General features: G+C 49.2%; 1 protein-coding gene across 2 annotated transcripts in view; it reads left to right on the forward strand.

Annotated features, from left to right (window-relative positions):
• The window catches only part of Bicd2 (BICD cargo adaptor 2), a 43,159-nt gene that overhangs the window by 13,540 nt on the left and 5,783 nt on the right, over positions 1–23,836 (forward strand). For both annotated transcript variants that reach the window (XM_051171054.1, XM_051171061.1), the window contains exons 2-6: positions 13,761–13,973; positions 16,921–17,073; positions 19,973–20,434; positions 21,323–22,348; positions 22,914–23,065. In XM_051171054.1, the coding sequence (XP_051027011.1) occupies positions 13,761–13,973; positions 16,921–17,073; positions 19,973–20,434; positions 21,323–22,348; positions 22,914–23,065 (2,006 nt within the window). The remainder of the gene's footprint in view (positions 1–13,760; positions 13,974–16,920; positions 17,074–19,972; positions 20,435–21,322; positions 22,349–22,913; positions 23,066–23,836) is intronic.

The following is a 23,836-nucleotide window of genomic DNA, read 5'->3' on the forward strand; positions in this document are numbered from 1 at the left end:
TAAGAGCACTGGCTGCTCTTCTAGAGGACCCAATTTCAATTTCCAACAACCACATGGAAGCTCCTAACAGTTTATAACTTCACCCCCCCCCCAAAAAAAAAAAAAAACTTCAGTCCCAGGTGATCTGATAACCTTTTCTGGCCTCTGAGGGCACCAAGTACACATGTGATACACAGACATGCATGTAGACAAACACCCATACACATCAAGTAAATAAATAAAAAATTTTAAAATTGTTTTATTTTTAAATTATATGGTGGTACACACCTTTAATACCATCACTCAGGGAGGCAGAGGCAGGCAGATCTCTGTGAGTTGGAGGCCAGCCTCATCTACAGAGTGAGTTCCAGGACAGCCAAGGATACACAGAGAAGAAACCCTGTCTTGAAAAACAGAAACAAAAAACAAAACAACAAGAAAAGAGGGTGTTGGATCCTCTAGAGCTGGGGAAACTGGCAGTTGTGAGCTGCTTGATGTGGGTGCTGGGGGTGGAACTCATGAGGAGCACATTCATAGAGCCATCTCTCCTGCCCTACTTCTCACTTTTAAAATTGAGACACACAGTGGTACACACAGTGGGTACAGTTCACTCTCATGAAGGTCTACACCCAGTACCTTCTGTTATGCTACAGTGACCAGGGGGCCACTCAAAGTGTGGCTTCTCTCAGCCCACGGTCGTACATGCTGAGAGTGAGCAGCAGCCCCTGTGGGCCATGCACCAGGCTTTGTGGTGATGTCTGCATGTGTTGCATCTTCCTTAGGGGATGCCATCACTCCTCTCCCCTTCACACATGCATGGGCAGGCTGCCAGTAGGAGGTGCCTTCACTTCCTGATTTGTTGCCTTTTACCCTGTGTCTAGGGAGGCAGGGCTAGGTGTCCAGAGGGAATTGATTTTCGGTGGGAAGAGGGCGAGATTCAGGAGGCTTGTTTTGCTTCATTTGAAATAGGCCTTGCTGCTAAGTCCAGGCTTCCCAGAATCCAGGCCTCACCACAGGTGGGCCTGCTCTGGGAATAGACGTTTCCTATTCCCCAGAGGATTCTGTGAAACAAGCAGGAGTTGGTTGGGCTCTGGGACATCCCAGACTCTTTATCCTTTCTCTCAAACACTCTTGGGGTAACTTGTTTGGAGACACACGTTTCTCAGAAAGAGTAAGTATTCCTGTGATGAGCTAACGAGCTTCTGTCAGGGCAAACTGAAGTACAGTGACTGACCCTGAAGAATATTGCTTTTCTTCTTTGGGACTGTTCTTGTTTGCCTTTTTGGTTTTTCAAGACAGGGTTTCTCTGTGTAGCCTTGGCTGTCCTGGACTGTAGACTAGGCTGGCTTTAAACTCACAGAGATCCACCTGCCTCTGCCTCCCAAGTGCTGAGATTACACCATACCCAGCTCCTCAAAAACTTTTAAATGAAGGGTTGGTTATAGTATTGTTATTGTTTGGTTTTGAAGACAGGTTTTCTCTGTGTAGCCATGGCTGTTCTGGAACTCACTCTGTAGACCAGGCTGGTCTCAAATTAGAGATCCACCTGCTTCTGCCTCCTGAGTGCTAGGATTAAAGGTATGTGCCACCACTGCCCAGCTACTACTGTTATTCTTAGTAGCCTCAAAGGAGAAACAACACAAATGTTCATCACATGATTAATGAATAAACATGTGGTCTGGCTGTGCCATAGAATAATATGCAGCTATAAAAATAGATTGTTGATAAAAGCTTATGTAGCATGCATGGACCAGAAAAATGTACTGAGGGAATAAAACAAGCCACATAAGACCAATACTGTATGAATGACATGAAATGTCCAGAAATAGACAAATTTATAGGAACAGAAAATAGATTGTTGGTTGTCTGACTCTGGGAAAGGGGAGCTGGAGAGTTATCATTATTGGGGACAGGGCTTCACTCTAAAGAAGGGTATTAGTGTAAGGTCAATGATAGTTGTCACACAACTATAAATGTACCCCAAAAAAACCACTGAATTCAAAAGATGTGTGTTCATAGATGGGCTGTATCTTTAAAATGTGGTGCATGGGCTGGGGTGGTGGTGCATGGGCTGGGGGGGTGGTGCATGGGCTGGGGGTGGTGGTGCATGGGCTGGGGGGGTGGTGCATGGGCTGGGGGGGTGGTGTATGGGCTGGGGGGGTGGTACACACCTTTAATCCCAGCACTCAGGAGGCAGAGGCAGGTGGATCGCTGTGAGCTCGAGGCCAGCCTTGTCTACAGAGTGAGTTCCAGGACAGTCAAGGCTACAGAGAACACTGCCTCGAAAAACAAAAACAACAAAACAGTGATGTGTATGGGGCTCCCGAGGATGCAGCTCAGTTAGTAGAGTGTTTCTCTGGCGCACGCAGCCCTGAGTTCTGGCCACAGTTCTACATCTGTCAGGATCAGTGTGCAACACCCAGCACCAGGAGGTGCAAACAGGATCAGGAAGTTTATAGTCCTACTTTGCTACGTGGCAAGTTCAAGGCCAGCCTGAGATACAGGAAACCCTGTCTCAATAAAACAAAAACAAATACAAAAAAATTTTAATGGACAGGGAGAATTTTTGTTTGCAAAATTGTGTAGGTAAATATTTTCACAGTTTGAAGAAACCACCAAAGGATCCAAAGCTCTCAACCTCTGGTGCCCATATTTGCATGACATTGAGAAATAATCTTACTTTACTAATATTCAGCCTTTTTTTTTTTTTTTTTTTTTTTTTTTTTTTTTTTTTTTTTTTTGAGACAGGGTTTCTCTGTGTAGTCTTGGCTGTCCTGGACTCGCTTTGTAGACCAGGCTGGCCTCGAACTCACAGCAATCTGCCTGCCTCTGCCTCCCGAGTGCTGGGATTAAAGGCGTGCGCCACCACGCCCGGCTCATACTCAGCCTTTTTTGTTATTATGTTTATAATTTTCACTGAATATGTGCCATTTTTACTGAAATTGGCATTTGTGGAGTATGTGCTTTGAGGTAAGGGTTATAAGTGTAATTTTTTTTCTTTTTTTGAGACAGGGTTTGTCTGTGTAGCCCTGGCTGTCCTGGACTAACTTTGTAGACCAGCCTGGCCTTGAACTCACAGCGATCCACCTGCCTCTGCCTCCCGAGTGCTGGGATTAAAGGCGCGTGCCACCACCACCTGGCATAAGTGTAATTTTTTAAATTATGTATTCCTATGTTCATAGCAGTTTTATTTGTAATAGCCAGAATCTGGAAACAACCTAGATGTCCCTCAGTCAAAGAATGGATAATGAAACTGTGGTACATTTACACAACAGAATACTACCCAGCTATTAAAAACAAGGAAATCTTGAAACTTGCAGGCAAATGGATGAAACTTGAAATGATTATCCTGAATGAGGTAATTAACCCAGACCCAGAAAGACACACATGGTATATACATGGTAATACAAGTGGATATTAGCACAACACAGATGTCCTCTAAGAACCTCCACCCAGCGGGGGTTCATGACAGAGGCTGGGTAGCCCAGCCAGACTCTGGGCTGAAACAGAGTAGTGGGGGGGGATGGAAGGAGGATTCAAGAGCCCCACAGGGAGACCCAGGGAGGCCTGCACAAACTGATGCTCCAGTCAAGGACAGTGCATACAGAGAACCTAGACCCCCCTGTTTGGATATAGCCAATGGACAGCTTATTCTCCAAGGTTGAGGGGGAGTAGGGACTGCCTCTGACATGAATTCTGTTGCCCAAGATTTGATCACTTCCCCTTGTTGGGGAGGCCCTTCTGGTACACAGAGGAAGGGTGTGTGTGTGTGTGTGTGTGTGTGTGTGTGTGTGTGTGTGTGTGTGTGTGTGTGTGTGTGTGTGTGTGTGTTGTGTGTTAGTTATCCGGATGAGACCGGATAGGCAGTGGTCAGATGGTGTGTGTGTGTGTGTGTGTGTTTGTGTGTGTGTAGAGTTATCCGGATGAGACCGGATAGGCAGTGGTCAGATGGTGTGTGTGAGTGGGGGCACTTTAGAGGTCTAGGGGATGGGAATAGTTTGGAAAAGGGAGCGAGGATGGGAACAGGAAAATACAAGTGAGGGGATAATAATTGGGATATAAGATGAAGAAATTACAATAAAGAAATTAAAAAAAAATGTATTCCTAACTGAACAGTCAACTTTGAAGAATATTTATCTTCTAATTCATTTTGGGGAATCCCTTTTTCTTCTTTAATTATGTGTTGCAGTCATAGTCCGTCTTCTCATGGGGCTTACCTATGCTTTCTTGGCTTATCTTGTTCCTTAGCACACACTGAATGCACACTTTATCCCACATTTGAGTATGGGGCATGGTCTTCTGATGACTGAATAATTCATAAAAACAGGTTCTTGTTTATTGGGTTTGCTGAGTTGTCACTTCTATGATCAGCATGGGACTGGTTTCTGAGCACCTGCCATGGAAGGGAATTTCTGCTGAGATTTAGTCGGTGCCCCTATTTGAGTGGATGAGGTAGTGGCCAGGGACTCTGGTTCTGGACCCTTGGACTCAAGTCCTACTCTGCAGCTTGCCCAAGGAGGGAGGTGGAGCCATGGATGTGGGAACTCTCACATGGCTGAAGGAACTAAGCAGTCAGCGTTCAGCTCCCCTCTCTGGGGTGCTAACTGAACATCTGTTAGCCTCAGTGGAGGTTACTGAGTAAAAGGACAGGACACAGTAACCTGGTCACTTTGCATTTTGTTTTCTGTGTCTGTCTCTTCTGGGTGAGGCTTTGGCTTGCTACTTTGTTCAGAGTCAAGGAGCAGCTCTTTTTATCATTAGTGTTTATTTTTAGTGGTGGCCCTTCCCCTGGACAGTCCCTGCTGGACAGCCATCCCTGAGTGTTGATAAGATGTTTCTATTTTTTTGTTTACTCTGTTTCCTGTTATTTGGTTCTGTGTGCCTTTCCTGATACAGATGTAATTAAGAGACTTTTTTTTTTTTTCTTTTCAATTTTTGTGTGTTTGGGTACATGCTGACATAGTTTTCTGTTGTGTTTATTTTTTCAGAACAGTTTTAGATTTATAAAAAGCATGAAAAATATATTCATTCTCTGTGGCACACAAACATGCTGGCGGTTTCTTCCTATTTTAGATCACTCTTAACACCATTTACAGCTCCTTCTGATAGTTTTTCTTATAAACAGCTCTGTTTGGGGAGAAGATTGTGGTCGTCCTGCTGGGCAGGGCCCTGATTGGTCGGTCCCTCTGCCTATTTAACAACTTTACATGTTGTATACCAGCCTCTTTCAGTCAGCATAAGCTTAATCAAACTTTAATTATAGATTTAATATCTTAATGCTCCAAGTTTTTTATCTCTAAATGAATGGTGTTGAGCTTGTGTTTCTATCTGTTTACTATCCAGAGCACCATCTTGAATTTAATAATATTTGGGGGCTAGAGAAATGGCTTAGTGGTTAAGAGCACTGCCTGCTCCTCTAAAGGACCCAGGTTCAATTCCCAGTACCTACATGGCAGCTCACTATATATAATTCCAGTTCCAATGGATCTGACACCCTCACACCAATGCACATAAAATAAAATAAATTATTTTAAGAAAAATGGGGCATGGTGGCGCATGCCTTTAATCCTAGCACTCCAGAGGCAGAGACAGGTGGATCTTTAAGTTAAAGATCATCCTGGTCTACAAAGCAAGTCCAGGACAGCCAGGGCTACACAGAGAAACACTGTCTCAAAAAACCCAAAACAAACAAAGAAGATTTGATGCCAGTTGGTGTCCCGTATCCTGGTAATGCATGACTTGAGCAGCCACATGGAGCTGCCCAGGATGGAGCAAGCACAGGCCCATAGGAGTGGTGCCTCCAAGGCCTGTGATTTTCTTCCCGGCCACCTCAGCTCTTTTCCAGGCCTTTAAGACACTGGATTCCCACTGGCTTGTATTATGTGAATGGGTGGTGAATCCTTTAGTCTATCAGTATCTTTTAACCAGCTGTGTCCTGGGGATTCTGATACTGCACAACGTTTGCAATACTGGTGCTCACCAGAGGCCAGGCGTGCAGCACTACTAAATGCTACTGGTAAAGGTTGTTAGGATGCATGTGCCAGCCTCTGGCTCGGGCAGTTTTAACAAGCCTAGATAGAAAGACAGGTGTCGTGATTCTCTGGGCTCGGGTAGGGGGTGGGGGAACGAGGGGCGGATGAGAAGCATACCTTCTCTGCTTCTCCAGCCCTCACCAGGAACCAACAGCATCTCCATTTCAGCAGGTGGTAGAAGGGCCCTGCCCAGCAGGCATGCCAGGATGGGCAGCTGGTACAGCTTAGGGATTCCTGGGATTCCAGGCCCAGCTTGATGCAGGCGTGGTGGCCCTTTTGGGACAAGTGTGGAACCCACAGTCTGTGGTTAGGTGGTGCTGGATCAGCCCAGACAAAGGATTGGAGGATCTCAGCTTTGTTGTGGAATCTGCTTCCTGGAACAAGCCTTGTCTCATTAGATTGCAGAGCCTGGTTCCCTTGGCTTGGCAAGCGATATGCCTGCTGCATCATATGATCAACCTGGTTTAGGAAGAATTCTTTGGGATAGCCCTGCCTGGAGGACTCTTCCCTGGCTTGTTGGCATAGACGTTCTCCAGGGACCCAGGCCCCTGTGGATAGTGGATGAGGGGCGCAGAGGGCTTGTTTTCAGTTCCAGTTCCAGCTCTTCTCAGGCCCCCGAGTATTCTCTAGTTTGAAGGGTCAGTCTGAACTGCTGGTACAGAAGAGTAGCTCACACAGTGAGATGTCTATGTTTTTCTCTGTATAGTGGTAATTGGTTGAAGCTTTTCTGTGTAAGAGAGGAAACTTTCTTTTTATTATTATTATTTATTTTTATTTTGTGTACATTTGTGTTTTGCCTACATGTGTGAGGAAGTCAGATCATCTGGAACTGGAGTTATAGACAGTTGTGAGCTGTCATGTGGGTACTGGGAATTGAAGCTGGGTCCTCTGGAAGAACAGCCATTGCTCTTAACCACTGAACCATCTCTCCAGCCCAGGAGAGGAAACTGTCTATAGGCATTGGCAGGGAGCCAAGCTGCCCTTCCTGCTGACTCTACAAGAGGAACCTTCTGGGATCTGTAAGACCTGGCCAACTCTGAGGAAAGGTGGAGGGGTAGGCACTAATTGGGCTGATCTCTAAGTCCTCGTCCTTTTAATTAGTAGGCTGGTTGTGATGACCCTGGCTTGGTACCCATGTTCTTTCAACACAGGGCTGGACATCCTCACACCCAACCTTGGAATTAGCTTTGTAGCCCAATTTTCAAAGAGTCTCAGCAAGGAGTTCTCACAAAGTTCTGACCCGTGTCCTGTTTCCTACTCTGTACCAGGCACAGGACTGGGATTCAGCCTTGCCTGGATAAACTTAGGTTTTCTACAGTAACTCATGGGAAGGGACATTTGAGAGATGTTCAGGGTTGCTGGTACACTCAGGTGACATTAGGAAGCTTTGCAGGTGTCCTGGTCATGGGAGGATGGGATTGCTGCCTGGTCTGGGTTTCAACAAACCCTTTCACTGGGAAACAACCTTATGTTTCAATAAAATTTTATTAGGACCAGCCCATTGGATGGCCTTCAGTGAATTGAAACTTCAGGAGGCATCCCAGAGTTAGAGCCACAGAGATCCTGTTTTTAAAATCATAAGAGGTGCCTGCCAGAGCATATCTCTGCTGCCTCTGACACTGGCTCTCAGCCTCTGGGCTTTGTGTTGAGGACCTAAGCATTTGTTTAGGTCTGGTCTGAGGCCTCCTGGCCTGTGTTGTGCTGCCCTCATTCTAAGTCATTGGGATTGGGGTGGGGGGGGAGAGTGGGGGGAAGCGGGAGGGGGTGTAGCACTCAGTATGCTAACACTGGTCTGGGCATGAGTTCTTTGTCTTGTCTTGAGTCAGACATGTTTCCTCTGGGCCACGAGGAAAGGCAGAAAGGAACAGAGAATGACTCTGAATTTGTGTTTGAAGGCTTCTGTTATTGGGGACCTGGTGAGGCTCAGGGGGGGATAAGAGACTGCCTAACTCTGATGAGGGAATTCTTGACTCTAAATCTTCTCAGCAGTGACTCAGGCTGGAGACATTATTACCCAGGTTATAGATAAGGAAACTGAGGGATACTGTAGCCTGTGCCTAACATGGCCCCCATTTGCACTATTGCAGCATATTTCAGAGGTGGATCAACTGAGCAGCATATAATGTTAGTTGTCCTTTCTGAGATGGTGGTAGTGGGCCCTGGGGAGGCTTGTGTGCTTCTACGTGCACCCAAGGTCTGCTCTCCCTTGCTGTGCTGTCTGGCTTCCAGGAGTGAAAGGACGAAGACATATGTTTTGGATGTGATCCCAAAGCCCCGTCCCTCAATGTTACCCACAGTGCAATCAGACCAAGCACCCAAGGCAAAACACTAAGCTCTGTTCTGCCTCAGCTTTTGTGTGTGAAGTGGGTGCTTGTACACCTCCCTCTCACACACACCATGGCACCATGAAATGGTCTAATGCTTGGGGCATGCCTGTTTTATAGCTGCAGATATCTGGTAGATTCATGGATAGCAGGTGTTGAGCCTTTGTCATAGCACCAGCCTGTGCCTTACTGCCCTACCTGCCCTGACCCCCTTCCAGGGGTCGAGCTTCAACTGCCCTTTCTGCCCAACCTTTTTGTCTTCCTCATTTCCTGACATGCCTTTCCCTCACCTGAGGCCCTCTTCTCACCATGCTTGGTTTCAAAATTTGCCCTTAGGGCTGCTGTGGATTTTCTTCCTACCCAGAGCTTCTCTTCTCCCATCTTAGCCACATTTGACAGGCCCACTAGGGAACTACAGCCTGTCCCAAGTCCCATCTCTAAGGACGATCCTGCTGCTGAAGTCATGATTGGCCTGGTTCCTTGTAGACATAGAAGATTGCACCATAGCTATATAGGTGTGGCTGACCTTGAAGCCAGCATCCTAGGGGGCTGTGTGTTCCTCCTGAAGGCGCCTGACTGGCCATGACCTCATGCTCCAGCTCCCCTGGCCATGTTGGGTCTTGCTGATCCTGGGCAGCTTCAGAGCAGTAGCCTGGATGTGGGTCAGGAGCCTTGTTGAGAACTGCATCTGCCTGGGTAGCCGCTAAGAGACATCACCAGAGCACTGCTGCTCCTTACAGCACAGAGCATCCCCATCCTGTGGTAAAGACTGGAGGAGAGCTGCTTTACATCCCTGTCTTCTTCCTTTCTAGAAGCAGCTGTGGAAGTTTGTAGGAATGGCAGGTTAGAAGCTGCATCTGACTTCCAGGGCCTGGATCCTGACACCAGGGTAGATAAAGGCTCCCATCTCCTGGGGTACCACCTGGGAGGCCCGCAGGTTGAGACAGGGAAAGATCTACAAATATATTCACAACCATACCCCACCAACGCTCAGATCATACAGGAACTCCTTTCCAGGGAGCATTTCCTCAAGTGAGCCTACAACCAATAGAATGGGAGGATGACCCTGGGTACAGCAGGATTTGAGATGGATTTGAAAGGTTGCATAGGATCGGATGCTATGGGGTCTTAAAGTGTCTGACCCCCAGCCTCCTAGCCTGTGTCTCACAGGTTCACACTCTCCAAATGAGGGATATAGCACTTCAGAAACACCCATGCAATTTCCTTAGACAACTTTGATAAGCTTCATGCATTGGGGTGTTCAGTATAAGTTTTTATGTAAGTGTATGTTCATGACACCATCGGCAAAATCAAGGAAATGAGCTTGTCTCTGGTCTTTTCTGTTCCCTCTGTAGTTTCCCCTACCACGCCTCCATTTTAGTTTGCATTTTTTAGTTTTATATAAAGGGAATTGAACAATTTATTTTTCCCCCCACTGGACTTTCCACTAAGGTGGTTTTGAGGTGTATCTATGTTAATGTATCAATACTTCTTTTTCATTGGGAGCAGTACTTCATTATGTAAGTGTACAATATTTAATTTTAAAACAATTTATTGCCAGGCGGTGGTGTTGCACACCTTCAATCCCAGCATTCAGGGAGGCAGAGGCAGGTGGATTTGTGTGAGTTCAAGGCTAGTCTGGTCTACAAACCAAGTCTAGGTTAGTCAAGGCTACACAGAGAAACCCTGACTTGAAAAAAAAAATGTGTGTGTGTGTGTGTGTGTGTGTGTGTGTGTGTGTGTAGGAGAACATGCCACAGCATGTAGGTAGAAGTTAGAGGACAACTTCATAGACTTGACTCTCTCCTTCCACCTTTATTTATATGGGTTCTAAGGTTTGAACTCAGGTTAATAGGCTTGAATGGCAAGGGCTTTTGTCTGCGGAGCCATTTCTTAGGCCCTATACTTGAAAATAATAGAGAGCTGGGATTACAGATGCATGTAGCTTTGGGCATTAAAACCATGGCCTTATTCTTACATGGGCTGCATTGTAACCACTGAGCCATCTCCCCAGCCCCCTTGTTTTTCTCCCAAGATGGGATCTTCTCTATTGCCCAGTTCTCAAGTTCATCTTCCTGCCTCAGCCTCCTGAGTAGCTGGGTTACATGCTTCTTTGTTGACTACCATGCTCAGCTCTGAAGTGTGTGTGTGTGTGTGTGTGTGTGTGTGTGTGTGTGTGTGTGTGTGTGTGTGTGTGTGTTGTTGGTTAAGAGGTTATCTTTCCCACAAAGCTCTTTTGCCAGGTCAGTTGGCCTGCCTCTCTTTATGCCTTTGTGCCTTTGGGTCATGGTAGCAGGTGGGGGTGCATAGTCCTGCCCTTTCAGAGCCATTTAGTCTGTTCTGGGTCCTTTAAATTTACTCTGTGAATTTTAGGATGAAGTGGTCAGTTTCTACGAAAAGCTGCTGGAACTTTGACTGGCTTTATGATGAGTTGATAGACAGGCTCCTTGAAACTGGTCCATACTCCGTGGCTGCTTGCTCGGGTTTGTGACGCTTTGCACTCATTTTGACTGCCTTTGAGAGTTGGCTAATCCTTTCTGATGCAGCATGTCCGCCGTTGACCCTGCTTTTCCTCCACAGAAGTTTTTTTTTTTTTTAAAGATTTATTTATTTTATTTATTGCATATGAGTACTTTATGTGCAAAAGAGGGTATCAGATTACATTATAGATGGTTGTGAGCCACCATGTGGTTGCTGGGAATTAATAAACTCAGGACCTCCGGAAGAGCAGGCGGCGCTCTTAACCACTGAGCCATCTCTCCAGCCCCCTCCACAGAAGTTTTACTGGGATCGTTGTGCCTTCCGTTTGCTCTTTGCTTCTTTCTGAGTTGTTGAGGCATTTGGTTCGGGTACCTGATGCTTAGCCTGCCTGGCCTTCTGCTCAAGGGTGTGTGCTGTCAGCCGATCCATTCTTCCTTGGGTCTTCACCATGGAGTTCATCTGTGGGCAGCTGGATTTGTGGTCCTGAGCATTTTTTCTAGGATGTACTGGCTTGGAAATGGATTAATCCTGTCATAGTCTGTCTTTATGCATTGCTCTGCTGTGCTAGAGCAGCGTTTAACCCAAGCTGATTCTACCAGGCCTCAAGTGCTTCCCTGAGCCTGGCTGGTGGGAACCGGTGGTTTTCCTTCTCATTGGCTGTTCTCCTTCTGATTGGTCCCTTCCCGTGGCTTATACGGACTGTCCTCGTTGAAGACTCACTCTGGTCCTTAGTTCTGGCTGTCCTTACAGGCCCTGTCTGTAGTCATCTTCTTACACAAGCCCTGCCATCTGCCTCAGGCCTCTGCCCTATGCCATGCCCCAGAGCTCCTTCTGAAGGCATGCAGGCTGTTGCAGGACTCCCCTTATCCTCTCACTTTACCCAGTAGCAGAGCCTTGAAAACTGATGCCTATTAGTTTATCATATGTAAAGTTCTTTGTGTGTGTATGTGTGCCTGACATGTGTATGCCACAACATGCATGTGGAAGTCATAGGACAACATTTGGGAGTCAGTTCTTTCCTAGCACATGGGTCTTGAGCATCGTGGTCAGGTTGTAAGCCTTGATGGCAGGTGCTTTTTACACGCTGAGCTACCTCACCAAACCTATTCTATCATATTGTTCCTGTACTTTGCAGTGTTTAGTTTCCCACACAGGAAGTAGAGCCTGTCCCTCTGACTGTATTATGTTCTCAGTTGGAGGTGGATGTCTCCATCACAGTGTGTTTGAATAGCTGCCCAGGGCTGCTCCTGTGCCTCAGGCTAGTAGCTTGGGTGGAGGAAGAGAGTCAGGGCCCAGTTTGGCAGGCCTAGGCTTGAATATTGTGTCATAGTGCTTAGCCATCACACTTTGGGGAAAACTTATGAGATGTCCTTGTCCCAACTCCCAAGTTGATGGGTGTGTCTCAAGGAGCCACAGGTACTGGACTCTTCAGTACAGTCCCAGATCCCTGGGTTGGGGCCAGCTTGGGGTTTGGCTTCCCTTGTATGGCTTGTGGTGGGCAGGCAGCATGGGCCAGGTGCTGTGTAGGTAGCAATTTGTGGCTTGAGCCTTCCCTAGGATCAGCGTGAAGGCAAACAGACCAGAAATCACAAAGCTTCGCTGCTCTGATTTGTGCAGAGTGGACGCTGTGTTGGGGGACTGAAAGCATGCGGTCCAGACATGGCCATCTCATGAGTGACTTGGATAGCAGTCTACTGCAGGCAAGGTTCCCTCCACACACCCCCTCCCGGTGCCAGCCCTGGTGCAACTGGGCTGTTCTCTGGCCCATTGTGAGGCCTTCTCACAGTATTTTGGGACATAGCATATTGCCTCAGACCAGACCTGCTCCATTCGGCCAGTTCCCTGTCAGAATGAGAGTGAATTACTTTCTGTATTTCCATGTTTCAGTATTAGATTCTCCGGAGCTCAGCGACATCCCATGTGCTGTGACTTTGTATGTTTTGTTCATTGTTTTTCTTGGACTAAACTCTTAGACTTGGGAAGCAATAAATGAAAAAGAATATTCCCTTTCTCATTTAAAACTAGTAAAAGACATCGTTTTTCTGTTCTTCAGTAGCTCTTCTCTTAAAACTGTTGCTTGCTATGAGCCACGGGTCCTGTAAAGAGTCAGGGAAGGAAGGCCCAGTAGCTGGCACAGCTCCTCAGGGGTGTATGTAATGGAAGCCAGGCTGGCCAGAGCCTTAGGGTCTGGATATAACACAGCTGCTGACCTCAGTGTGTGACTGACACGGTATGATGGGTGAGGCCAGCACTTTTTGCTAGTTGCTCTCACAAGGTAGATTTTCTTCCTGCGTCTCAGGGCCTGACATACTTGCTCCTCACCCCAGTGTCTGAAATATGCAGGTACATGCATCTCTTGGTCTACACACCCTGAGGTGGCCACTCTAGCTAATTATTGCTGTGCCCTGTCCTTAGGGCTGGGGGCTTTGGTTGCCCAGCCCCAGTTTGTCCCAGAACAAATGAAGAATGATTTGACATCAGGCAACAGGATGGGGCAGCTCCTCACCCCTTGCATGTAATGGCTAGCATACCTCCCTGAGCATCAAACTTTTAAGTCTGGAATGTATGCTGGTGTGCTGCTCTGCGTTTGTTCCCATTAGCGTGTCCAGGCTCACAGTATAGACCACTATTTCCTGGTCCTGGGAACTTTCCAGCTGGTATACATACATCGTCAGGCCTCAAACTTTGCTCCTTACAAAGGGATATGGTGTGGCCCTCTACCTTTCACGTTCTTTTTGATCACAGCACATAATGCTTCTGAGACTATTTTGTTTCACTGTAATGAAGCATGTGCCTGGCATGTGCATCTCAGTGTGTGTTTTAACCCATGCACAACAGAACTGCTCCCCAGGTCAAGGGCCTTCGTGTTCCTTGTGGTCTTGGGTCCCTGTTGCTTTGTGGCGCCAGGACACCCATCTCATGCATGTCTTGTCTCTCCATGCAGGCATTTGGCCAGGCACACACGAACCACAAGAAGGTGGCTGCTGATGGGGAGAGCCGGGAGGAGAGCCTCATCCAGGAGTCAGCCTCGAAAGAGCAGTACTATGTGCGGAAGGTGCTGGAGCTGCAGACAGAGCTGAAGCAGCTGCGCAATGTCCTTACCAACACTCAGTCTGAGAATGAGCGCCTCACGTCTGTGGCCCAGGAGCTAAAAGAGGTAAGTGGTGGGGGTGACGTCTACCTCGGTGACAGTGGGCCGTGCTGGCCTCTTCGGCTCATTGACACTGTATCTTGTTCCTGTGGTTTCTCTGAACTATGCCCGCCTCACTGGTGTTCTGAGTCCCCTGAGCAGATCCTGACCAGCATGGTGGTCGGCCCCTCATGGGGTTCAGGCCTATTATCCATAGGAGGCTCCTATCATTAATTAACTGTTTGCTTGAAGAATGGTTTTGGTTTGTTTGTTTGTTTGTTTGTTTGCCCTCTGGCTATATATTAATGTTAGGGCATACCATGGACAGGAACAAATATCAAGGTAGAGTAATGCAGCCTAAATGATGAATGGCCCAACTTGTAATTTGATGGCCATGGAGACAAAGATATGTCAAGAGCCATAGAAAGTCTATGGAACTCTGAAGAGGGTGAGGACCCATTACTAAAAGTCTTCATGTGAAGCTGGACCGTGGTGGTACACACCTTTAATCCCAGCACTTAGGAGGCAGAGGCAGTCTGATCTCTGTGAGTTCAAGGCCAGCCTGGTCTACAGAGCAAATTCCAGGACAGCCAGGGCTACACAGAGAAATACTGTCTCAAAAAAACAAAAAGAAAAAAGGGAAGTCTTCATGGGAGGTACATTCCAGTCTGAGATTAGCCTCGGGATCCTTTAGGGACTTGGGATAACACTGGCTTTAGCTCTCTCTTGGACTAGAGACCTGGATAAAGCCTTGTCTTCAGTCTCTGAAACCCTTTGTAGGAGACACCCCGTGTCCCTTCCCTGCACATCCTCCAAGCTCTCTGGGCCCCTTTCTAGCCGTGGAAGCCTATGCTCTGCAGTAGATGTCCTCACAGGAGAGTCAGCAGAGCACAGGCCAGGAGGGTGAGCTGTGGTCAGGGCTTTGCATGCTAGGTCCAAGGACTCCCACCCAGGGGCCATCAATAGCAGGGAGCCGTCACTTCCCCTGCTGTGGGGTCCCTGAGATCTTGAGGAGCTCAGCTTGAATAGGGGGTAGACGGAAGGCAGCCTCTGCTCCTGGAGTCCAGTGCATGATCTCATTTCCTCCCACAAGTTTGGCTCTGGTGATGGTGGAGGAAGGGAAGCAACCCCATCTGTCTGCCCCTCCTTCCTGAAATGCCAGTTGCAGGGCCTTCTTCCACATTCACCCCTAGGCAACCTAGAGGGCTGGGTGACTGCCCAGGGCCGGAAATGAGCTCAGTGAATTGAAAACTGGCAGGTCTGGGGTGGGAGAGAGATTCTTGTTGTTCTTGTTTATGCTTTAGGAGGAAATCCTGAGTCTCCCTACATACTCATAGCAGCCTTGCCTTTTAAGTGTTCCTGTCTCTGTCCCCAGGTCTGTGAAGGCCCTCTGTAGCAGAGCCATAGGCAGCCCTTCAGCCTTCACTTTCTGCACACCTGACTAGGGGTAGAGGTTCTGGTCTCACAACTGTCTCCACCCATTCCTAGCTCTGGTTTCTCCTCTGCTGTTGTCTCCGGGCTTAGCATGACCGTCCCCCTCACTGTCCAACACTGGCAGCTCTGGATTGGATTTGGTCTTGCGGGCATTTGGTGATTCCTTGTGACCGTTCCTACTACCTCAGTCCCCAGTATCCCCTCCTATTTTTCCTGCTTGTGATGCATTTCCCTCTAGGGCCCTGACTACAGCTCACCCTCCAGGCCTGTGCTTTCTGACTCCCCTGCGACAACATCTACTGCAGAGCGTGGCCTTCCACAGCTAGAAAGGAGCCCAGAGAGCTTGTAGAATGTGCAGGGAAGGGACATGGGGTGTCTCCTACGAAGGGTTTCAGAGACTGAAGACAAGGTCTCTAGTCCAAGGGAGAGCTAAAGCCAGTGTTAACTTTACAGTACTAAACAATCTTGCCCATGTCAGATCCCGACCCTCTCCTTTCTGTCACATGAAGAAACCCAGGCTTATGGGGTAGAACAACTCTAGGGTCCTGACTTGTGATCTTTGTCTTGTTGTGTAGGCCTAGTAGTGGACAGTTGTCAGTTTTTGTCTTGTTGGCCGTTATTCCTGGTAGGAAGATGAACATTCGAGGAATGGCTTGTTGCAGACATTGTTTCTCAGATGGATAACTTGAGGCCCGTTGTTGTGCCAGTAAAGGACAAGAATGCTCCCATAGGTGATAAATGGGCAGGTATCCCGTGTGGGAAGGGTTGGGAGCACAAGAGACCAGTCAAGAGGACTGATAATCCCCCAACACAGTGGTCTCTTGAGGCAGGCAGTTGCTATACCCTTCATGCTGGTGAGCAACTTGAGGTCAGGAGATCCAGGTGAAGGAGAGCTGGTGGACAGGACCTCAGGTGGTTGGCTCTGAGTCCGTTCTTAAATCTGGCCTGACATCAGAAACTAAGCCTGGTAAGAGGTGCTCTCTTGAGGGAAAACTAAACCCTGTGGCTAGTTGGAGCCCACTGGAGCTCTCAGGAGTGGGGCATGTGATGGGTGGAGGTGCTAGGCAGCAGGCCAGCTAAACCTCTCTGCTAAGCCTGGTGGCTGGGGTTGGAAGCAGTCTCCATAGAAAGAAAGTGTATGCGTTTGAGTCCTGCACTGTCAGCAGAGAAGGTGCAGTTAACCTGTCACGTGATATTGCCTTGCCAGCGTGTGACTTAATATGTGTGCACATTGCTCTTTGCTTGTCTTTCCACAAGGACACCTATCCACAGGCCCATGCAGGCCCATACACTCCACCAAAGGGAAACTCTTCTTGGCTAGTATCCTGGATTCTGGGCCTAGCCGTGGCATGAGCACAGAGCTCCTAGAGAGCCTTGGGAGGCTCAGGCTTACAGAAGCACTGAGGACTCACAAAACATGTTATTGTCGAAGGGCTCACAGCATGCCTGGCTGTGCTGATCCCTCTTATGGCACTTGGAAGCACAAGCGGTAGGGCCAGTTATAGACGTGATCCACACAGATTTTTCTCTGCCCCTGCAGATCAACCAGAATGTGGAGATCCAGCGTGGACGCCTGCGGGATGACATCAAGGAGTACAAGTTCCGGGAGGCCCGTCTACTTCAGGACTACTCAGAGCTGGAGGAGGAGAACATCAGCCTGCAGAAACAAGTGTCGGTGCTCAGGCAGAATCAGGCGAGTCCCCAGCGCAGGGTCACCTCTGGGCATCTCAGTCCTTTCATCCACAGATCTTCCCTTTCTCTGTCTCAGTCCACATACCTGAGGCCAGGACCAGTAGTAGCACCTCCATATTGGTGATGAGGATATAGCTCATAGCACCTAGCACTCCAAGAGCACAAAACAAGACCTGTGACTTTACTATTACAGTTTCCCAGGCTAAGTGTAACATGGCTTTTCCAGGGGAGTCTGGTTCTGTTTAGCACAGACAAGGACTGGTGACATACCAGAAAGTGCACCTTGGTGTACCAGTAACAATATTGACCTTACTTACAGGAACATGGGTGAGGGGTTATCACAGGTGCATGGGTGAGGGGTTACAGGAGCATGGGTGAGGGGTTATCACAGGTGCATGGGTGAGGGGTTACATGGGCGTGAGTGAGGGGTTATCACAAGTGCATGGGTGAGGGGTTACAGGAGCATGGGTGAGGGGTTATCACAGGTGCATGGGTGAGGGGTTACAGGAGCATGGGTGAGGGGTTATCACAGGTGCATGGGTGAAGGGTTACATGGGCATGAGTGAGGGGTCATCACAGGTGCATGGGTGAAGGGTTACATGGGCATGAGTGAGGGTTTGTCACAGGTGCATGGGTGAAGGGTTATCATAGGTACATGGGTGAGGATTTATCTTTGGTGCATGGGTGAAGGGTTATCATAGGTGCATGGGTGAGGAGTTGCAGGGGCATAGGTAAGGGGTTACAGGAGCATGGTTGACTCCAAAATAGCTATATCACTAAAAACTCCCATCTTGGCATGGGTAATGACCTCCAACAGTTGCTCGATGGAGTTCTGTCTTCATTTAGCCTTCTGTTTCTTGTCTATGCTAGGAACCTCTGAGATTGGTGGGGCAGAATTAAGTATAGCTGGGGGCTGGGCACAGGAGGGAGGGAATGGCTGGAATCTTGGGTGAGGGTCTAATGGCACTTTACCCCTTCCTTCTGTGAGAGAATGTTTATAGGCCTGATCTTGTGAGGGTCTCCAAGCTGGGTAATCATGGCTGCTCTGATTTCGAGACAGAAAGGGCCATGTCATGCCCGGAGGACAGTGTTCCACGTCACCAAGGTATGGGGGAAACTCAGATTGATGAAGAGGGTGTACTAAGAACCCCACAGACTGACATGAAGCCTGAAATATGCCATGACTGCCTGTGGTAGGGCTGAGGGTGCCCCTTCTGCCTGAGGCAGATTAGGAGGCCCTCCTGGATGGGTGAGGGTAAGAACCACCGAGTGCCTGGACATGCTTCCTAGTCTCTTAAGATCTAGAGCCCGTAGGGAACCTTCACAGGGAAATCTAACACCTTGTCCCCAGATGCTGTGGATGCTGTATTTGCTCTCGTTAGAACCCCTCTAACACCCGGGTCATCTTAGAGCTAAGGCCTCAATGTCAGGGTGTTTACATCATGATGAGGAAGCCCATGTGTCAGTGTGGAAGCGTTTGTGTTTGCAAGGGCAGGCAGGGCATGGCTTCTGGTGCTGAGCAACCACAGGAGCAGGGTTCACAGCTCTGTCCTATAGCTCATAAGCATGAGGTGTCATTGGTGACTGATGGGTACTATTGCCCACAGTGCCCCAAGAAGGAGAGAGGCTGAAGCTCAAGGAGACTTGCACTCAGTGGAGTCGTTCCCCATCTGAGATCCCTCAGCCCATGTGGGGCACTGGGATGTGGGTACACTTAGGATATTGTACCAGGTTTCCCTTCCTACCCCAAACACACAGAGAATCATTCATTACTTGCTTTCTGTTACAGTGAGATGTTTTTATATATGTCCACAAACCCTGAGCCTTGCATTAAACACCGACTTCCATCTACTCTTTCCATCCTAAAGCATGCTTTCCCCTCATCTTCCAGCTCCTCCAGGCCTGTGTTCTGAGGGATTGGTGCTGGAGGGGAAGTCTACTTCCTTTGTTTTGAAGTATGATTCAAAATAATGATCATAGCACACAACAAAGAGCATATTTTATGTGCCTTAAAATAACTGGTCAGGCCCAGGGGTCCTGCTCAAACTATGGCACCAGCCAAGGACAATATGTGTAGTAAACTTCGAACCCCTACCCAGATCTAGCCAATGGACAGGACATTCTCCACAGTTGAGTGGAGAGTGGGGACTGACTTTCACACGAACTCTGTTGCCCCATATTTGACCACATCCCCTGGATGGGGAGGCCTGGTAGCACTCAGAGGAAGGATAGCAGACTACCAAGAAGAGACTTGATGCCCTATGAGCATATCCAGGGGGAGGAGGTCCCCCTCATACATAGTCATAGGGCAGGGGAGTAAGGAGAAAATGGGAGGGAGGGAGGAATGGGAGGATACAAGGGATGGCATAACAATTGAGATGTAATATGAATAAATTAATAAAATATATTTTTAAAAAAATAGCTGGTCAGGGCCGGTGAGGTGGCTCAGAGGGTAAAGACACTTACAGTGCAAGCCTTGTAACCTGAGCTCAGTTCCCAGAATTCATATACATAAAAGGTGGAAGGAGAGACTCTCTACCTTGCAGTGATATGTACTGATCTTCAGAAACAGAGTAGGAATTTGGCAGCCTCCATGTGAGTCCTCAGCCATGGCATTGCAGGTTCCATGTGCCTCTCAGGCACATTGGCTCTGCAGTGGGTTGAATGTTTCTATTGCTTCTAGAGCTCTAGAAGTACCCTCTTAGCATCGTGTTGCTCGGTGTAGGAGGTGGCCTTGGCTGCAGCCACTGCCCTCTTATACAGAGTGGCATTTTGTTCTGTGGGCCTCCTTGCTCTTTGTGGCTGGGAGGTGATGTTCTGGCATTGGCACTGCCCTATTTTATCACGCTGAGTGGCGCCTCTACTTGCCTTGACATGGGAGTATTTGTGTTATTCCCCAGGTGGAATTCGAGGGCCTCAAGCATGAAATCAAGCGTCTGGAGGAGGAGACTGAGTACCTCAACAGCCAGCTAGAGGATGCCATCCGGCTTAAGGAGATCTCTGAACGGCAGTTGGAGGAGGCACTGGAGACGCTGAAGACAGAGCGGGAGCAGAAGAACAACCTACGCAAGGAGCTGTCGCACTACATGAGCATCAACGATTCCTTCTACACTAGCCACCTGCAGGTCTCCTTAGACGGCCTCAAGTTCAGTGATGATGCTGTCACTGCTGAGCCCAACAATGACGCTGAAGCCCTGGTCAATGGCTTTGAGCATAGTGGCTTAGTCAAATCATCCTTGGACAACAAGGCATCCACACCCAGGAAGGATGGCGTGGCCCCGCCCTCCCCAAGCCTTGTTTCCGACCTGCTCAGCGAGCTCCACATATCTGAGATCCAGAAGCTGAAGCAGCAGCTGGTGCAGGTGAGCAGACAGGGCCTCATGCTGCATCCCTCCTCCCCTTCCCACACCTTTTGCAGTGCTGACAAGATAGCACGCTCTGTGTAAACATTGATTTTTTGTGACACGTGGCTGCCTTTAATTTACTCACACTGTTTTTAAATCTTGTCTTAGAGCCGGGCGTGGTGGCGCATGCCTTTAATCCCAGCACTCGGGAGGCAGAGGCAGGCGGATCGCTGTGAGTTCGAGGCCAGCCTGGTCTACAAAGTGAGTCCAGGATGGCCAAGGCTACACAGAGAAACCCTGTCTCGAAAAACCAAAAAAAATAAAAAAATAAAAAAATAAATCTTGTCTTTACCACAAATGAAACTTTGATTAGTGAAGAGTAGTGTCCCAGAGAGGTAGGCTCCTGCTTGTTGTGTAAGGGTTAGTACCTTGGTGCCTGTGTTGCTCCCTTTGCTGCCCTCGGCTTGTCGGGCTGAGGTGGCATGGCCTCTCACGTAACTCCTACCTACAGACTATAAGCTAGAGTCTCGGCGGAGCCATACATTGGCATGTCTAAAAGGTTACTTTTGAACTAGTGAATGAGTGTTCTCCACAACTCGAGAAAAGAAACTAGCAGAGAACTGGGGACACTTAGGGACCCTGGCAATTTGCCTTAGACCCAAAGGTCCACATTTGAAGCCCAGCTCCCCTGCAGTACATGTAGAGTGAACTATTATGGATGACCACTTTTGTTGGTGATGCTCATGGTCTTTGTGGTGAACTCGGTCCAGTCTCCTGTCAGCTTGTGGCACGGCAAGGGAATTGTCATAGCCCATGGCCCATCTGACATGGCCTCAGATGTTGCTTGATGATCCTGGAGTCCTCTAAGCCTGTTGACGTGTTTTCCTGCTACATGTACCTTTGCAGATGGAGCGGGAGAAGGTGGGCCTGTTGGCAACACTGCAGGACACACAGAAGCAGCTGGAGCAGGCTCGGGGGACCCTCTCTGAGCAGCATGAGAAGGTGAGTCGTCTCACAGAGAACCTCAGTGCCCTGCGGCGCCTGCAGGCTGGCAAGGAACGGCAGACTTCGCTAGATAACGAGAAGGACCGTGATAGCCATGAAGATGGTGACTACTACGAGGTGGACATCAACGGGCCTGAGATCTTGGCCTGCAAGTACCATGTGGCTGTGGCTGAGGTTGGTGAGCTCCGGGAGCAGCTCAAGGCACTGCGCAGCACACATGAAGCTTGTGAGGCCCAGCATGCAGAAGAGAAGGGCCGCTATGAGGCTGAGGGCCAGGCACTCACCGAGAAGGTCTCTCTGCTGGAGAAGGCTAGCCACCAGGACCGTGAGCTGCTAGCCCAGCTGGAAAAGGAGCTGAAGAAGGTGAGCGATGTGGCTGGTGAGACCCAGGGCAGCCTGAATGTGGCTCAGGATGAGCTGGTGACCTTCAGTGAGGAGCTGGCCAACCTCTACCACCACGTGTGCATGTGCAACAACGAGACACCCAACCGTGTCATGCTGGACTATTACCGTGAGGGCCAGGGCAAGGCTGGCCGCACCAGCCCCGAGGGCCGCGGACGCCGTTCACCCGTCCTTTTGCCCAAAGGGCTGTTGGCCACAGAGGTGGGCCGGGCAGATAGTGGGACTGGGGACAGCAGCCCCTCCCCCAGCTCTTCACTGCCGTCACCATTGAGTGACCCCCGCCGGGAACCTATGAACATCTACAACCTGATCGCCATCATCCGAGACCAGATCAAGCACCTGCAGGCAGCTGTAGACCGCACGACCGAGCTGTCCCGGCAGCGCATTGCCTCACAGGAGCTGGGCCCTGCTGTGGACAAGGACAAGGAGGCACTCATGGAGGAGATCCTCAAGCTGAAGTCACTGCTGAGTACCAAGCGGGAACAGATCACCACCCTTCGTACAGTGCTCAAGGCCAACAAGCAGGTGAGAAGGCCGGGTGGGATGCTGCCACCAGAGCCCACTGGGAGGGTGCCTCCTTCCCTTGTTCTCCAGCCTCCACTGTTGCAGGGACCCCAGGCCTTGATGGCTTAGTCTCCTGCTGTCTCCTTCCTCAGGGCTTCTAGCCAAGGAGTGGAGTGAGTGTGGGGTCTAGAGGGTTCTTTAACCAGAACTACTTGGTCATTAAGAACTGCTGCTTCTGACCACCTTACAGTTCCTGATACTGCACTAACAGAGAGCTGTGCTCTGAGTGCCCTGAGGGCGTGATGCAGGGCCTTGTGAGTTCTCCAGGATAGGCCCTATGAAACGTCATTCTTCCCTGCTAATCAGGGTCAGAGGTGGGACTCACTGAGGCAAACTGACCCCCAGTAGCACGGCTGTCATTTTGTCCCTAAGGCTGCATATGAGAGAAGGTCCCCCCCCCACCCCCGAGATTTTTTCATGGGCACCAGCACCACCCTGGACCCAGGGTTTCCACCATGAACCCAGAGCTTCCTTTGGGCAGCTTCACACCCTTTACCTCCCTACTTTGTACCTCTTTGTCCCCCAGACAGCTGAGGTGGCCCTCGCCAACCTGAAGAGCAAGTATGAAAATGAGAAGGCCATGGTGACTGAGACCATGATGAAGCTACGGAATGAGCTCAAGGCCCTCAAGGAAGATGCAGCCACCTTCTCCTCCCTGCGCGCCATGTTCGCCACCAGGTAACTGCACACCAGTGTGCCCTCTCTCCCGGAGCTCTCCTTCCTGGAGCTCCTGGTGCCCTTACCCACAGCCTCCTTCCTGAGGCCTGTAGGCCTGCTGGTTCAGCACCATTGGGCACCCAGCACAGCTCAAGGGTTGAAGATACAGCCTGTAGCCCAGTCCAGGCACATATGTGGGGCTGCCTTCCTTGACTGGTAACAAAGGTTTGACACCGAGGAGATGGAAAGACTGCAGCCCGGGGTTCCTTAGCTGGCTGCAACTCAGCCTTCTGTGCAGCATGTAGGCAGACATTCAGCAGAGGTATGCATCCATGTCCCTGTCCGTCTGGCCCCAGAAACATGGCTCTAATTGCGCCATGAATAGACCCGGAGGCTCCATTTGTTGTGTTTTAAGCATAGGAATCATAGAAGCAAGGGGCTAAGAGCAGGGAGCTTTGGGGTTGGGAAATACAATTGTGAGGTCTAATTTTGGTTCAGTGGTGATATTTGAGGCCCAGACTGATTTGTTATTCCTCTCCCTGTAGTAGGACCCTGTCAAGGTTCCAACTCAGCAATTTGTCATCCATTTCCAGCCTTTCTATTAGGGAAGGGGCAAGGGAGCTTTAGGGCTGGGAGGTGTGCATCTTTCCTTCCTCTCCCATGGCCGTTCTTTGTGTGGCCGGGGAACCTCTTAAGGGTTTATTATAGGCTTCTAAGGGTGGGAAAGAACTGTCTTAAGGCTGGAAAACAAGATAATCACCTTCCAAAGATAGGTGGTGCCACCTGCTGGTC

This window comes from Acomys russatus, chromosome 3 (genome assembly GCF_903995435.1).
Source record: "Acomys russatus chromosome 3, mAcoRus1.1, whole genome shotgun sequence".
In the NCBI taxonomy this organism is placed as follows: Eukaryota; Metazoa; Chordata; class Mammalia; order Rodentia; family Muridae; genus Acomys; species Acomys russatus.